The sequence below is a fragment of the Saccoglossus kowalevskii genome, chromosome 1 (genome assembly GCF_978046115.1).
Source record: "Saccoglossus kowalevskii chromosome 1, keSacKowa6.1, whole genome shotgun sequence".
In the NCBI taxonomy this organism is placed as follows: domain Eukaryota; kingdom Metazoa; phylum Hemichordata; class Enteropneusta; family Harrimaniidae; genus Saccoglossus; species Saccoglossus kowalevskii.
The window spans coordinates 18061664-18079120 of NC_140641.1; the positions used below are offsets into that span (position 1 = coordinate 18061664).

General features: G+C 34.7%; 1 protein-coding gene across 1 annotated transcript; it reads right to left on the minus strand.

Moving 5' to 3' along the window:
• Positions 1 to 365: 365 nt before the first annotated feature.
• LOC100367993 (DNA excision repair protein ERCC-5 homolog) lies at positions 366 to 17457 on the minus strand. Its single transcript, XM_085499745.1, has 13 exons — positions 17247 to 17457; positions 15113 to 15288; positions 13620 to 13732; positions 13205 to 13300; positions 12304 to 12505; positions 10615 to 11533; positions 9705 to 9982; positions 9259 to 9378; positions 8622 to 8835; positions 7690 to 7837; positions 3899 to 4095; positions 2898 to 2980; positions 366 to 1729 (listed from the first exon to the last, which is right to left on the minus strand). Exons 1-13 carry the CDS (start codon positions 17332 to 17334, stop codon positions 1322 to 1324), a joined length of 3042 nt encoding a protein of 1013 aa, XP_085355871.1. The 5' UTR covers positions 17335 to 17457; the 3' UTR covers positions 366 to 1321.

Here is a 17457-nt window from a genome sequence, read left to right on the forward strand (position 1 = left end):
GACTATTAGAACTGTTTGATTCAGTGCAAAAAAAATGCCTAGAATACAATTTTTATTGAGCATTGATGTTCAGAAAGTTTATGGCAGGATTGTTCCGGAACAACTGATGACACCATAGTAGTTTATAACATGAACTGTAATACTACTATACATGACATGCAAAATTAGGGTTTTATTGCCAGAAGAATTTCTGGTCTGGTCTGGTTATAGAATGATAGTCATACCAAAGTGTGGAGGGGTAGATTTGCTAAATTACAACGCACCTTTTGCTAATGCAGAAATACAGTGCATACACTGACAAATTCAAAACAACTGGATAGTTTTTGCACGCTTCAAAAATTCATCTAGACTTGCAGCAACCCAGCTTTTGCCATTTATACACTCCAGTATTTTATTGAAAAAAAATACTGCAATCTCATAGTCTGAAAGGAAGTGAATAACAGTGTCAGTCAAACAATACCTTCAATTTAGTAATAATGTGAAATTTACTTTGGCGTAATTTATTTTGACATGTTTTCCCAGAGTGCTAATTGTTTCTTGAACACGCAAATAGTCTCCAAAACGCAAGTCCCATGTCTAAAGAGGGCTCAAAATTTGTCAAATTCATTCTGAACGTTTGCTTTTGCATAAAGCCAACAATGAGCAATACATACTTGCCAGGTTAGTTGTAGTGGGAACTGTCTACAGGCCATTGAAAATGTCAAGCCCCCTCTAATGTCTGTTGGCAAAATGACTGCCAGCAGGTCATTTTGAATTCACAACTTTGGTTGATGTGCTATAATAAAATTGTCAGTGTGAATTTAAGATATGAGCAGAATGTTTGACACAAATCAATATTTATTAATGTGCTAGAACCAAATCCATAAGCCTCCTAACTGTCCAGTCAGGGACTGTAAATACTGATTCACACCTCAGTTCATGGCTTTAATTCACATGTGAAAGACTTTCAAAAAATAATACAAAAATTATTAATTTAATTTTTCATTTGTGAAAGTTCATAATATTTGATTACATAGCATTCACAGGCCGATAAATTTGCTACGACCCATTGAACAAACATTTTGCAAATTTTGAAGTATTTTTCAATAATCTATTGCATTTTAGACATAATATCCAATCGGTTAAACATCTTGAAAAATATTAATTAAATTATGATTTTTGAAAAGTTGACTTTAGTGTTCAAATGGTAACGAGGATAGTTAATGAAACTATGTACAGTAAAAGGATTTGAAAAATTGCATGATCTGGGAAATAAATAAGTCTATAAAAGTATGGATATTTATTAATGTGAAAATATTTGCAATGAATTTAATGTAAACCATCAATCACTGCTACTTTCAGACAAGTTGACTTCAAGTGTCACTTGTTGTCTGGCTTTACTAGTCGCCTGTCGTGTCTTTCGTGAAGTTCTTCTAGCGACTGCTTTCCCTTTGTTTTTAGTTCTGGTCTTAGCTGCGACACGTGTACTAGGAGTTCTTTGTGATGCCTTAGTGGACGTATCACTTTCATATTCTGAGCTATTAGATTCACTGTTCATGTCGGTTTTTTTCTTGGCTTTCTTACATTTGACTTTATCCATACGGTCAACTGATGTTTTTGGTAGTGCTCTTTTAAGGACGTTTGTGTTACCTCTCAGATGTCTGTTTAATACTTGATTTATTCGCTTGCTCTTGACTTTCCTTGGTTCATTCAACTCCACAGGAAAATAGTGATTCATTTTGGTTTGTGTCTACAAAAAATAACATGTGGATAGACTATAATTATACCTTGTAGACCTAAATTTAGCTTTATGACAGCATAGTAGTAAAATACATTATTATACATCTGTCACCGTAACGCCGCAAGTTGCAGCGTGTCGTACTTTTGTGGGGTATTTTCATCCTACGATATAAGGAAATGCAAATTTCAAATATGGAATGATTACGCATGTAAGCATCATCTGATAATAAAAACAAATGTGGCTGCCACCAGAGTTTGACCGGACTCCACACAAAAAAGTTCACTGATTCTGTTCTAAACATTTTGGATTTCAACATTCCCATGATGTATCCTTGGAAGTAAAAGATGTATAATAATAAGGTTATTACGAGGATACCTCAAAGTATGCACTCGACAGTACGCCGTCGATCGCTACTGTACTTTCTTTGTGCATACTTAGAGGTATCCTCATAATAACCTCATAGTATACAGTATTATTTGCATATACACAACATAATTAACATAAATAAGGTTTTTTTGTCAGTCATTAATATCTCCCCCTATTTGGAAACCTAAAATATGAGAAATCTTTTGGCGGGTACTTGAAAAGGCGTGAACTTAAGAATTCTCAGCAATTAAGAATAATGGGACACATAGAAATTTTTATCAAGCATTCATCTTGTCTTAGTAGCTAGTTCCAAACTTGTGTACAAGTCAGAATCGTACAGATCGATCAAGTGAAATGATGACAGTGCAGTAAATACGAACCGCACCAAACTGTCCCTTCTCTACAAATAAAAAATATGCATCTTGCTTCTCAAGATGTCTATAGTGATTTTACACTGTAAATTGGCTATACCCCCGGTACTTGTAGTAGCAATAACTGTTTTACTTTTACTAGCATTTAATACATTAATGTGATGCTGGTCTCCCCGTTCATCCATAGAGGCTTTCAGCAAGGGAGGTGTTAATAATGGGCACAATGTGGTTAAGATCACACCTTTACAACAGAGTACAGTACAAAAGACAATAAAATCAGTTTATTTGATGTCCATGATATTCTTGATTACCAGTACGGATGAGTTAGGCAGGTATATCCCCCATCACTGTATCAAACAATATTAACAATGGTCATTTGAAAAATCATGTTTTTAGGGTGGGGTATTCAAGACATTCAAACATACGCAAGCAATACTTACTGTTTTTTCATGCAACTTTTTCATCACAGGTAATAACACTTCATCGGTCTTTAGTTTAGTCCACCCAAGCTTCTCATTTGCAAATGTAACAAATGGTAATTAAGGATAAATAAATAAGACCATCACATGTAATACTTGAACAAGGATCAAATCAGATTCTGTGTACATTTAACTATCAACTGACAGATGTTGACTATAGGTGATTTTCAATAAGTTATTTTCCATTCAACTGCAAGATCTTGCATGCTGCTTAAAAGATGCAGACCGAACATCTGCTGGAAATAAACAACATTTATAGCTCAAAGTCAAATGGGTGATCTTTGAGAGGGGAATATTGTGTTTAGATACCCTTACTTCATTGAAATTGACCACCATCAAATGTGTAAAATACATTCCTGTTCGTCAAATCTCACGAGACGTTTGACGCCACTATGATGCCTTTGTATGTCTTTTTTTTTTTTTTATTTCATGCATACCTTTAGATCTCGCAGAGAACGAAAAATGGTCTATCAGTATGAGAATATTTTTGATTGGTGTAACTTAAATTGGCAACAATGCTTCCCTGCTGATTTAAAAAAAATAATAATTCATCATTGACACAACCTTGGTTTTGTTTTCACAAATTTAAATTGTTACTACAGCACACTGTATGGTTACCAGAATTCAATGATATAACATTGCTTCAATCATTGTTTTACAATTTTAAAATACCACAGTATTGTACACATTATGTTTTACACGTTGACCCATATCAAATACGATGCAACAAGGTTACTGTTAATATGATAAATTCAAAGCAGGATGCATAACTATCAACTGATCATCAAGTCAAGAATAAATCAATCATTTGATTGTTTATTTTTTCAAATTCCAAACTGTCAGGCAATCAAAAAGCCAACTTGCTGTAAGATGGGAAACAAGATCACATGGCATTATTTCCTTCACTTGTTAAAATTATATTAAAATTATATTAAAATTATATTAAAATTATATTAAAGGATATTCCCTTAGAGATGTTAGGTCTGGCAGACCCCATGTAAAAGCCTCTGTTGATTCATCTATGGCTGGATTCATATATGCTTCTCTCACATTGATATTAGGAAATCCACTATGTACTTGTACAGTTCTTAGTTTGGATTTCACTTTAGTTTCACTGGATGGAAGCTTGACTTGTTTCTGAGCTTCCTCCCACCACTCTCTGCATGTAAACACATTAGAAGGATGGTAACACATAACATTGGTAGAAAATTTGTGACAAAAACATTGCTGGATGTTTTGATGACACCTAGAGTCTTCTAATAATTGCTAATAGTCAGTGTGTAGCTCAATACACTGTTTATTCGGTAGAATGACATCGAGTGACTACGAAATCAAGTACAATCACGATACACACTAATGTATACAGAAAATGTCCTTTGTAAAGGGTTTATTGGATTCATACCTTTGATTTAAAAATTGAAGAAACATTTGTAATGATGACAGTCACTCTTAAATATATATTTCAACTTAATCCAATTTAATGTAGCGAGCTGTATTGCGTTTGCACTCATAAGAGTGTCTTTGTAACCTACACTTAAATGACTAAGCTGAATTTATGTTTCATTACAATAGACACACATGGATAAGTAAATATACACAATACTAGTTTGACAGTGTATTTCATTGTGTAGTCGTCCATTATGTGAGAAGCCATCACATGGATAAGTAAATATACACGATAATAGTTTGACAGTGTATTTCATTGTGCAGTCGTCCATTATGTGAGAAGCCATCACATGGATAAGTAAATATACACAATAATAGTTTGCCAGTGTATTTCATTGTGCAGTCGTCCATTATGTGAGAAGCCATCACATGGATAAGTAAATATACACGATAATAGTTTGACAGTGTATTTCATTGTGCAGTCGTCCATTATGTGAGAAGCCATCACATGGATAAGTAAATATACACGATAATAGTTTGACAGTGTATTTCATTGTGCAGTCGTCCATTATGTGAGAAGCCATCACATGGATAAGTAAATATACACGATAATAGTTTGACAGTGTATTTCATTGTGCAGTCGTCCATTATGTGAGAAGCCATCACATGGATAAGTAAATATACACGATAATAGTTTGACAGTGTATTTCATTGTGCAGTCGTCCATTATGTGAGAAGCCATCACATGGATAAGTAAATATACACGATAATAGTTTGACAGTGTATTTCATTGTGCAGTCGTCCATTATGTGAGAAGCCATCACATGGATAAGTAAATATACACGATAATAGTTTGACAGTGTATTTCATTGTGCAGTCGTCCATTATGTGAGAAGCCATCACATGGGTAAGTAAATATACACGATAATAGTTTGACAGTGTATTTCATTGTGCAGTCGTCCATTATGTGAGAAGCCATCACATGGGTAAGTAAATATACATGATAATAGTTTGATAGTGTATTTCATTGTGCAGTCGTCCATTATGTGAGAAGCCATCACATGGATAAGTAAATATACATGATAATAGTTTGATAGTGTATTTCATTGTGTAGTCGTCCATTATGTGAGAAGCCATCACATGGATAAGTAAATATACATGATAATAGTATGATAGTGTATTTCATTGTGTAGTCGTCCATTATGTGAGAAGCCATCACATGGATAAGTAAATATACACGATAATAGTTTGACAGTGTATTTCATTGTGTAGTCGTCCATTACTGTAAAGGGGGTAATTATTCACTGGGTTTTAATTTAGCTTATTTCGCTGACTGGAAAAATGCGCTAAATTAAAACACAGTGAATATGTAAAATTTACCATAGAACACATTATATAAATGACGAAACCGTGAATTTAAAACCCACTGAATATGCCTGAAATGGTAAATCAGTGAAATTTAAACCCAGTGAAAATTAGTCATTTTACAGTATGTGAGAAGCCATCACATGGATAAGTAAATATACACGATAATAGTTTGACAGTGTATTTCATTGTGTAGTCGTCCATTATGTGAGAAGCCATCACATGGATAAGTAAATATACACGATAATAGTTTGACAGTGTATTTCATTGTGTAGTCGTCCATTATGTGAGAAGCCATTACATGGATAAGTAAATATACACGATAATAGTTTGACAGTGTATTTCATTGTGTAGTCGTCCATTATGTGAGAAGCCATTACATGGATAAGTAAATATACACGATAATAGTTTGACAGTGTATTTCATTGTGTAGTCGTCCATTATGTGAGAAGCCATCACATGGATAAGTAAATATACACGATAATAGTTTGACAGTGTATTTCATTGTGTAGTCGTCCATTATGTGAGAAGCCATCACATGGATAAGTAAATATACACGATAATAGTTTGACAGTGTATTTCATTGTGTAGTCGTCCATTATGTGAGAAGCCATCACATGGATAAGTAAATATACACGATAATAGTTTGACAGTGTATTTCATTGTGTAGTCGTCCATTATGTGAGAAGCCATCACATGGATAAGTAAATATACACGATAATAGTTTGACAGTGTATTTCATTGTGTAGTCGTCCATTATGTGAGAAGCCATCACATGGATAAGTAAATATACACGATAATAGTTTGACAGTGTATTTCATTGTGCAGTCATCCATTATGTGAGAAGCCATCACATGGATAAGTAAATATACACCATAATAGTTTGACAGTGTATTTCATTGTGTAGTCGTCCATTATGTGAGAAGCCATCACATGGATAAGTAAATATACACGATAATAGTTTGACAGTGTATTTCATTGTGCAGTCGTCCACTATGTGAGAAGCCATCACATGGATAAGTAAATATACACGATAATAGTTTGACAGTGTATTTCATTGTGCAGTCATCCATTATGTGAGAAGCCATCACATGGATAAGTAAATATACACGATAATAGTTTGACAGTGTATTTCATTGTGCAGTCATCCATTATGTGAGAAGCCATCACATGGATAAGTAAATATACACGATAATAGTTTGACAGTGTATTTCATTGTGCAGTCGTCCATTATGTGAGAAGCCATCACATGGATAAGTAAATATACACGATAATAGTTTGACAGTGTATTTCATTGTGTAGTCGTCCATTATGTGAGAAGCCATCACATGGATAAGTAAATATACACAATAATTGTTTGACAGTGTATTTCATTGTGCAGTCGTCCATTATGTGAAAAGCCATCACATGGATAAGTAAATATACACGATAATAATTTGACAGTGTATTTCATTGTGCAGTCGTCCATTATGTGAGAAGCCATCACATGGATAAGTAAATATACACGATAATAATTTGACAGTGTATTTCATTGTGCAGTCGTCCATTATGCGAGAAGCCATCACCTACACAGGACCTGAGGTGGCAGATGGCATCTACCCCCGAGCATTAGCTGTTATCGTCGATTAGAACTCAATTCACCTACTCCACTTTATGAGATGCGAGTTTAACTATCATATCATGCAATTATATTAATACATAGTTTAGAACAGAAACAATGAGATTTTTGGTGAACCAGCAAAGTTTGATTTAAGTTCAGTTATAATTGGTTAATCACTGCATGTGATTGATTTGGAAAGTAAATACAATGCATACTAACTCGGAGGCATGTGATAAAAATATTGCAGCCTGAATATAAGTATTCATACCCTCACACAAAGAGAACATTTGCCTTCTTATCATTGGATATTCGATATTTGGTGAGTAATTTATAATATGAGAGTGGAAATTTGAAGGGAAGGGGGAAATAACGTCACCATAGCAACTAACACACTACACTTACCTGAATTTGTTTAATGGTTCCAATTTATCACCACCTTCGAATTCATGTAATAATTCCATGGCAGTGACACCACCAATACCAGTTATGCCAGTTGTGTAATCACTACCAACCAAGTATGCAATCTGGATCATTTTGTCCCGATTTAACACTGAATATGAGACAAATAGATCAGGTTTTAACGAAAGTCATTTTAAATGTGAAACTACACAAAGGAAAGTCTATGATCAAGGCAAATTTTTCTCCACTGTATGAAAGAATTCAAATTATTTTCCCTTTTCAGCCTTTTCAATGTTTAATTGTTACCACATTTTTCTGTGAATTCTTTTTAGTTAATTTGAACCTAAAATTTTCCATTGTCTGCAGGTTTGACATTTATCAAAAAAAAACCTAGACAAAATTATTCACTAGGTTTATTTGTGAAAAGTGTGGAAAGTTGAAAGTTATAAGTTAGTGACATGCCAAATTTAAACTTTGAGAATATAACAGGTTAGAGAATGCACAGTGTTGTAAGTAGAAGAAAACACTGGGAAAAAAAATTTCCTACATTTGCAGAAAAAAAAAATTCAGGACAGAATGGCCATATTCAAAAAATTTTCTTTAAAATTTGTGCTTATTGGATTTATGTCTATGGAGTATAATTTTAGTGTTTGATCATGAACAGCTTTATTGATGTTATTTCATAACTGCAGTAAAAATGAAGAAATTTACAGCAGTCTATGAAGTTATGTGATTGGACATGTACACTACACATGTACTGTTTATTGCTTCAATTTTCGAAAGAAAACCTATGAGTGTCAGCCATTTGTAGGAAGTGTTGCTACACAATTGCCAAAAAAATTCTGAAATCATGAACATTTGTGAAATACCGGTAGTTGTAAATAAATAGCTGTACATAACCTTCAGTGTTTGGGTAAACCGGTTGCTATACTTACACAGTTGTCTTTCAATATTCTCAGCGATATAACATTCAACAAACTTTTTTTGATTGAACATATTTTTATAGACCCTTTTACCGCCAAACAACCAGATATCACTGTCGTCAGTAATTGTACCGTAAGTCTGATCAGTCAGGTTGAGATACGCACACTGGGCTTCAGCTTCTTGCACACTTGTTATATAGGGTAATCCAAATAACGTCAACAGTTCCTACATGTATGAAGCAAAACCATTTGTAAGCAAGCAATTATAATTGATGATTCATGTACTACTATTATCAATCATGAGATGAAGCCACTAACGCCTCGTACTCTTTTGTCTGGAAAACACTTTCACCATTGTCAACAGGCTCCAATGACTTTCACTGGGTCATATATGGTCATGATGACTTTTACTGGGGACCTAGGGAGTCACAATGACTTTCACTGGGTCATAGAAGGTCACAATGACTTTCACTGGGTCCTAGGAGGTCACTATGACTTTCACTGGGTCCCAGGGAGTCACAAGGACTTTTACTGGGGTCCTAGCGAGTCAAAATGACTTTCATGAAATATCTTTTTCACAGATTCCTTCAAATGAAGAAATTGCCAAAAACTGAGAGCTGCAAAAATGAATCAGTATGCAGTACTTTACCTTCGCTTCCACATACATCTGATCAGTAATGGATGCACCAAATCTTTCCTGTTTATTTTTCTCTGCCATCAAAGCTACCCCTTCATTGTCAAGTTCTACCTCCATAGCTTCAACTTCTTCCTGTACAATATATATCATAAATTAACTATTTTTACCAATTACCGGTACATCCGAGTGAAACACTCAAGAGGGAGGAGGGGGGGATTTAAACAATAGTTCTTTGTAATTATGAATATTACAGCAGTGTTTTTATGATACAAATATGAGAATATATGGTGTACGTGATGCGATATAGTTGAAAAGAATAAAAAAACTGAATACACAAACAGAAAAAGCACAAGCACACTTATTGTGGCACTTTAACATCTGATGCCCTGATAGTTTCAGAGAAGAGATGCCACACATACACACGGAGTGATGAATAAAAGCAATAAAGCAGTACTTACTAATGTTTTACCAGCCCATTTATCAACTGGAGAGGGAGCACTTGCATCACTTTCTTCACTAATTGTGACGAGAATCTCCTTTTCGTCCTCTTTCTGGTCCTCTTTTCTAGCCACATCTACTTCATGTATTCTACCAAACTGCTGTGAAATATCAACTTCTGCTACCTCACGCTGTGGTGAGGCACACACCTTTATTTCTTTAACAAATATTTCAGCCGGAAACAAGTCGTCATGGCAACTAACTTCTGAGGGGTTGACAACAACTTCTATCAAGTCATCTGAAGGGAAATTGAGTTAGGAGAACATTAGAAGATCTAAGAAATTATTATTCATGCAGTATACTATGGCATACGCTAGTTTCATGTTATACATGTTAGAATTGTTATACATGTACATGTACATGTTTACTACTGTAAAAGGGTTAATTATTCGCTGGGTTCTAATTTTGCTTATTTCGCTGACTGGAAAATTAGCGAAATTAAAACCCAGTCATGTGAATATGTAAAATTTAGCACAGAACACATTATCTAAATGATAAAACAGTGAATTTAAAAACCCAATAAATATGCCTGAAATGCTAAATCAGCTAAATTTAAACCCAGTGAAAATTAATTATTTTACAGTATTTTGTTTATTCTAGTGACCTTCATTTCTCTGTACCATTTTGGGAAGGTGCCTTGTATGGGTGTATCGCCTGATGTATATTTCCATCCCTACAATTGTGTTCAAAGAAATAAATATAAAGAAATTACAGGAATCTGTTAATGCAGATTATTGGTGCCACCCTTTTCCATACCTCCCTTTTCAGTAATCATTTATAAACTCAATAGACAGTTTGTTTGTCACCCACCCTTTTTTTAGGTCGAAACCTCCTCAATGATTCTTACTTGAACAATAATTGTATTATTACCTTCAGAGCTGCTTTCATTGTAAGGATTTATTATGGCAACTTCAACTTCAGGTTTCATACTAACAACTTCAACTTCAGGTTTCATACTAACAACTTCAACTTCAGGTTTCATATTGACAACTTCATACATCTGGTCCTCAAGCTTTGAAGTCAGGGTCAACTCTTCAGAATTTGGTTGTGCAATCAGCTTCCCGTTGATATTTTCCACATCTACCTTCTCTGACACTTGAGCAATGTTCTTGAACATGGCTGAACTGTCTCTTTTTGCATGGACTTCTTCCTGAATTTTCACAGGGTGCACTGCAGTATCAGCTGATTGGTTTGTTTTATCAATGTCCCTTAAGTTTTTATTGTAAATGTTTTTGTGTGTATCATATGTTGCGGCCTTTGTAAGGTCAACAACCTCACATTCGTGATCAGTATTCAAGTTCAATTGGTTTCCAGTTGTAGTTTTCTCATTTTTGTCAGTGAGTTCAACCTTGTCACTATCAGGTGATTTTCTATTGCCGTCAAAAATCACATCCTTGTCATAGACATGCTTTGGATCAATTTCTTTAATTACCTGTACTGACTTTACTTGTGCCAGCTCACAATCAATTACAACTAATTCATCCTGTGACTCCTTCTGTATCGGCATTTCAGCGATCACAGGTTTACCGTTAGTATCCTGATCCACATTTGAGTCCTCCACATCTTTCTTGTTACTCAACCCTTTAATGAGAATATAATGTTGATCATTTGCTGAGACGACTCGTCGTGATTCCACACGTGTCTCATTAGGGACATCATGTTTCAGCATTGAAACTGTCTCACCAGATTCTTTTGAATTCATTTCTTTTCGAATGCTGTTAAGTCGCTGACTTAAATTGCTCTTTTTTAACAGCCCAGCGAGTTGAAAGCTTGAAAAATCATTGGCTTTCTGAAAAGAAATGAAATTCAAAGCTATGAAACTGTAGTATTGATATGCTTGGAATGATGCATGTGAGAAGAAAACTAGCAAGTGAACACACACAAGCAAAAATGTCATGATGCTGAAGTTAGTCTTGAATCCAAATTTGAATTCATTTCTGGGTTCACATCCAGGTTCGAGTGAATGACAGTAGTATATTCTCAGATAAAGATTTTTTATTTAATAATTCTGTGTTTCGTCATATCTGTTTAACCTTTTCACCACCGATTCCCTATTTTTATCACAAATTCATAAAATAGTCCTGTTTATAGTCTGCATTTTTCTTCAGAAAATTGGGACAGAAAAAAATCCTCATTTTTTTTTTAGTAAAAACTGAAAGTTGATTCAAATTTTGTCTGTTGGCTTAAAAATTAGGGTTAATTTCCAGAAATATTGAAGAATATAAGAAAAAGTGCTGAGAAATTTGGGCGAGAAAGTCTGGTGGTGAAAAGGTTAGGGAAACACAAAAGTCCAAAAACACATTAGAGCTTTTTACAGACACTTTGAGGTGTTAATTAGAGACTATTTAATAGAATGCTTTTTAAAATATTAAATGGTACATTTGTGTAAAAAGCTAAACCATGCATAGTATTTAGCATTAGCCTGATTTGTATTGTTTTTTAAACCATATTTCATAAGTTTTTAGAAAACACAATGAGATATTTGATTCAAACTAGAAAATGAATCTTAATCTGAAATGTTGGTCAAGTTCAACATCGTAAATTTGTCAGAATATTTACCTTTGGCAACTCATTCACTAAAGTCACAGATCTCATCTTCCTATGGTCTTTCATTTCTACTAATAACTCATGTTGAATTTCCAGTGGTAATGCTCGAAAACTTTCCGAATGAATATCAATATCATTGATATCCTGAAATTGTTCTTGAATAAGTTCTTGCTGTATGTCTTGAGACCAGCTGTCTTGACTGCTGTCACTCTCACTTTTGAATAATATGCAAATTGGTCATTATTAACAAATTATTGAGCAATATATATAATTGTCAAATACTATTACTGTAAAATACTTTATTTTAGCTGGAATTAATTTTCGCTGAAAAGTCTTTTTGGCTGTTTTGTATGTAATTTATTTTCACTGATTTTTGACAAGTTTAATGTAAAATATAGGAAAAAAGGTATATTTACTAGATCTTATTTTCACTGAATCATTCCATTCAAAGCGAAAATAAAGTATTCTAAAGTATGTAAGCACAAAGATAGTAACACTGCCATATACATTGCCATGCATGGCAGGTTAGACATTTCACCACAGGCTCAACTCAGGAGACCACACCTTCTACTAAAGGGAAATTTATTTACTGAGAGTTTGAGAGAACCTAATGGTTAAAGTTTGTGATTGAGTCTGATTGAAGCTCTGAAATAATTTGACACTGACACAATGCGTCATTCATATTCAGGCAGTACAGTGTATATATAATATTGTAAGCCTACCACATTAGACTGAAAGTGGCATTCAGCTTTCGTAATATTGTTAGAACTCACTATTTAGAGTCTATTGAGAGGTATTTGGGCTTGTGAAAATGAGCGGATAGCGAGAAATTGGCCCGAACCAGGACAGCGATTTTATTTTTCGGTGGTGATATGTTTTTTACAATACTCTTACCGAGCATAGTAATACTTACAGGTTGTCTTGTGATGGTTTCATGGCTGGTAGTTCATACATATCAGTTTGTTTAGATGGCGATGATATGATCACATGACTTGTGGATGCCACTACACTAGTGGGTATAAAACAAAACAATGGTCAAAGCAAGGTCAATTAACCCTTTGTGGTACATGTACATATAAACAACAAATACAGATAATCACTTCCATGTTGACTGAATCAATAGATTATGTGAGATTATAGATTAAAAGATTAAGTTTTTTTTTCATCATACTGCAGTGCCATTCATTTTTTTTTTTTATCAGAAGTACAGTGATACCTCAATATTATTCATTATACAAGGCATGTAAACCATCACTATATATAACAAGCTACCCATACTAACTATGCACCCCTCCCCCTCCCCCGAACACACAATCACATGTACATACTTAGTTCCTAAAACAGTGGTAATTGCAGTCTTCTTTAGGAAATTTTGAAGCAACTTTTGTCTGGCTTTGTTTGATTCTTTCACAGCTTTATCTTGTCTCTGACTTCGTAGAGCCTGAAAAAATATATTAGTTACTGATAAAGTCAATCTATTTTCATTCATCATGCAGCTTCAGAGATGTCAACTGGACACACAGAGAATGGGTACACACACGGATTTTAAATAAGAGTTTTCAGATGCAAAATGAAAGTGGTACAAAAATAACCTGTGAAATATAAAATTATGTGTAAAATACTGTGATGGTTAATACTACATCGTTGTCTTAGCCGATTACTGTGATCGCAAGAAAGAATGGCATTATTGTAGTATGAGACACTGTTTTGCTAATTTTATAGCTAAGCTATATAATTACTCACAATGTAGCCACTGTTTCCTGTGTGATCCTACATAATCATTTGATTTCACAGCGGCGTATATAACATCAAGTAAATACACTGTTTACAAATATGTACACAACAAGCCATGCATGGCACAGTCCCCGTTAGTTATCAAATTTAAGATATATAGTTTTGTTTATAGTAATATAGTTGGAACATAAACATGTCAGAAGTATGGATCCAGAAGTTAATGTTTGATTATGACAGTAAAATTATTGACATCTTGTATGTGATCATCAAACAAGTACTTGTCCATATTGAGAAATATTGCTCTGGAGCAGCATTAATTAAAACAAAATGGCCACCGGTCGGCCATTTTGAATACATCTATACATGATGTATAGCGAATATATAAAATGTGAACATAATCCGTCTAAGCATGTCAGAGATAAGCGCATTCATTTAAACAAAATGTCAGCTATTTTGAATCCGATCTGAAAAATAAAATGACGTGCATCAGGAACGCAAAAATGTATGTACCAAGTTTGAACAAAACCCATCCATAAACGCTAAGATCCAGTTCTGGAATGCCAGAAATGCTTGATTTTTGATGATTTTTTAGCACAAAAATGGCTGTCATTTGGCCATTTTGAATCAGATAGCCAACTCAATATATCTATGTCATGATGTATAATGAATATATAAAATTTGAACATAATCAGTCAAAGCATGGCAGAGATATGGCACTAGAACTGCATTCATTAAAACAAAATGGACACCAGTTGGCCATTTTAAATCAGATCTGAAAAATCAAATGATGTGCATGAAGATTCCATAATATCCAACGTACATATATGTACCAAGTTTGAACAAAGTCTCTCCATCAATGCTTGATTTTGATGATTTTTTAGCACAAAAATGGCCACCATTCGGCCATCTTGAATCATCATGAAACAAATTGATGTGCACATGTATAATATCATGTATGATGTATCTGTGAAGTTTGATTGTGATTGGTCCAGGTATTTCTAAGATACAGGTCCAAACGAGGACTAATAATCACAAATTGCATGAAAACCACTGCACTCATGAAAAAATTTTAATATTGCATACTCACCAAGGTTTGTTTCTTGAGCAATGGTACTCCACCATCAAACACAAACACTGGTTTGATACGATAAAACAGTAATTTACAGATTCGGTTAAATAAAACAACCAAATGTGCATTTGCAATAGGATTACCATCTCTCCCTCTCATTCCCTTCACAGCTTGATTCAACCATAAGCTGATATCTATACATGAAGAGTTAAGAAATATTTGCATAATCACCCTGATTTAGTCGTTTATTTCAAAACCACCTGATTGATAATTACGTTTATCATTACATCTCTTGTCAAGTTGACAATGACAAAAAGGTTATAAATAAATATGATTAAATACAGTGAAGGGACGCCATTCCCTTAGTTCCCTGTTTATATGGTTTGTTGTTGGAGAAATATTCACTTGACTTAGTTCAATAGTTTTTTAAATTAGTGAATTTTAATGCCCTTATAGTTCTAGTAGTAATGAGTGACTGCTCCATGTAAAAAAAAAAAAAACAGAATCTGTCATTTTGATTCAAAAGTTATGTGGGTTACTGTTTCAAATATATACTATTAGAAACAATGATTGCGTTAGCATTTTCATGTAGCAAGTCCCAAAGAAATAATGAACTGGACTTGCAATACATTCTGTGTACAAATGGCCCCCTTTGTAGTTGGGGGTCCTTCTCTAATATTGGGGATCCGAGAAGCAGAATATGAGGTTAACATAATCTCTGATCAGAAATGATCTGCATTACAGCACGGTTACTAAAACCGTGATTACTAGTACCGGTAACTGTGATTACAGACAGTACGGGAATTTTGCAAAGAAAACTACCAGTACCTGATTAATCTGGTAGTACCGGTATATGGGTTTGTAATAATCATTAAAACACCATGTGCAATATCTTAGCATTATAACTGAGAGAAGTTAGAGTGAGGAGTCAATATAAAGCAATTGTTTTTTTGCAATTGTGGCAGGTAGATGCTATTGCTACAACCATGAGCTGCATAATGATCAACATTCTCAAGAAACATTAAATAGCCCTAAAAAATTTAAACAAAGAGCGTCCTGATTTGATGAAAAGAACTAGAGGTATATAGGCATATGACACCACTTGAAAACTGTCATTAAATAGAAATCCTTCATAATATATATTAGTCCTGTGGTTTTAAATAAACTAAATGACAGTGTGCAAGTAATTTTGTCCTGATCAGCAAAGTACATGAAACTCTGCATCCTTGTTCTACAACAAAACCTTTTTCAAAATCAAAAACATTTGAAATCTGAAACTTTTCAGAGAGGGGCGCAAAAATACGTGGAGTACAGGCTGTAGTTTTAAGAAGCTCGGATTGGCCCCTAACCAATCTAAGCTTATACATGTAAAACTGTAGCCCTACGTACAAAACTATACCGTATACGTAGGACTAGGTCCGGATACATTCTGGGCTTCGTCAGTTAGTATACACAACGGCGTACATCGACGCTGCCATGTATACTAACAGACTAAACAATGACCTATCTTTATGGGGGACGGTCGATGCGTCCCAAATCACATTCGTCCCAAGTCGTTTCGTCCCACAAGTTAATTCGTCCCACAAGTTGATTCGTCCCAAAGTCGATTCGTCCCACGCACTGTTTTTGCCGACGTTATATACAAATACACCTTATATGCAACGTAGAGTTATTAGTTAATAAAAACAAATACACCTTACACGCAACGTACAAGTTATTAGTTAATAAATACAAATACACCGTTCAAGTTATTAGTTAATACAAATACACCGTACACGCAACGTAGAGTTATTATTAGTTAATAAATAAATACAAATACACCGTTCACGCAACGTGGAGTTATTAATTAGCGTGTCAGTAACAGTTGGCATAGAAATTGACCCTGCTCAAGATCGTAATGCTGACCAAAAATTAAATAAAATGGACGAATGTGAATTGGGACGAATGTGAAATGGGACGAATGTGAATTGGAACGAATCGACTCGTGGGACGAATGTGAATTGGGACAAATCGACTTGTGGGACGAATGTGTTGGGACGAATGTGAATTGGGACGAATTGACTGTGAATGATCTCTATATCTGGACCCCAAACGCCACGGAAACAGTCAGAAATGCCGGCGGAAGACTGACACCGATCAAAACAAAGGATACCAACAGCAAGAATCTTTCCTTCCAAGGATTCCAGCGTGACTGGTTGTCCAGTTGACTCTAGCAACCGCCACAACCCCTTCACTCCCATGTTGCCAGCGGAAGTCGGTTAGACTTTTAGAGGTTTTCGCCACAAATGCGCCATACTTTCGTACCGCACCGTTGTTTACATTTCGGAAATTTGCCGAGCGCAGCAGGTCGTGGAGGCGGCCAT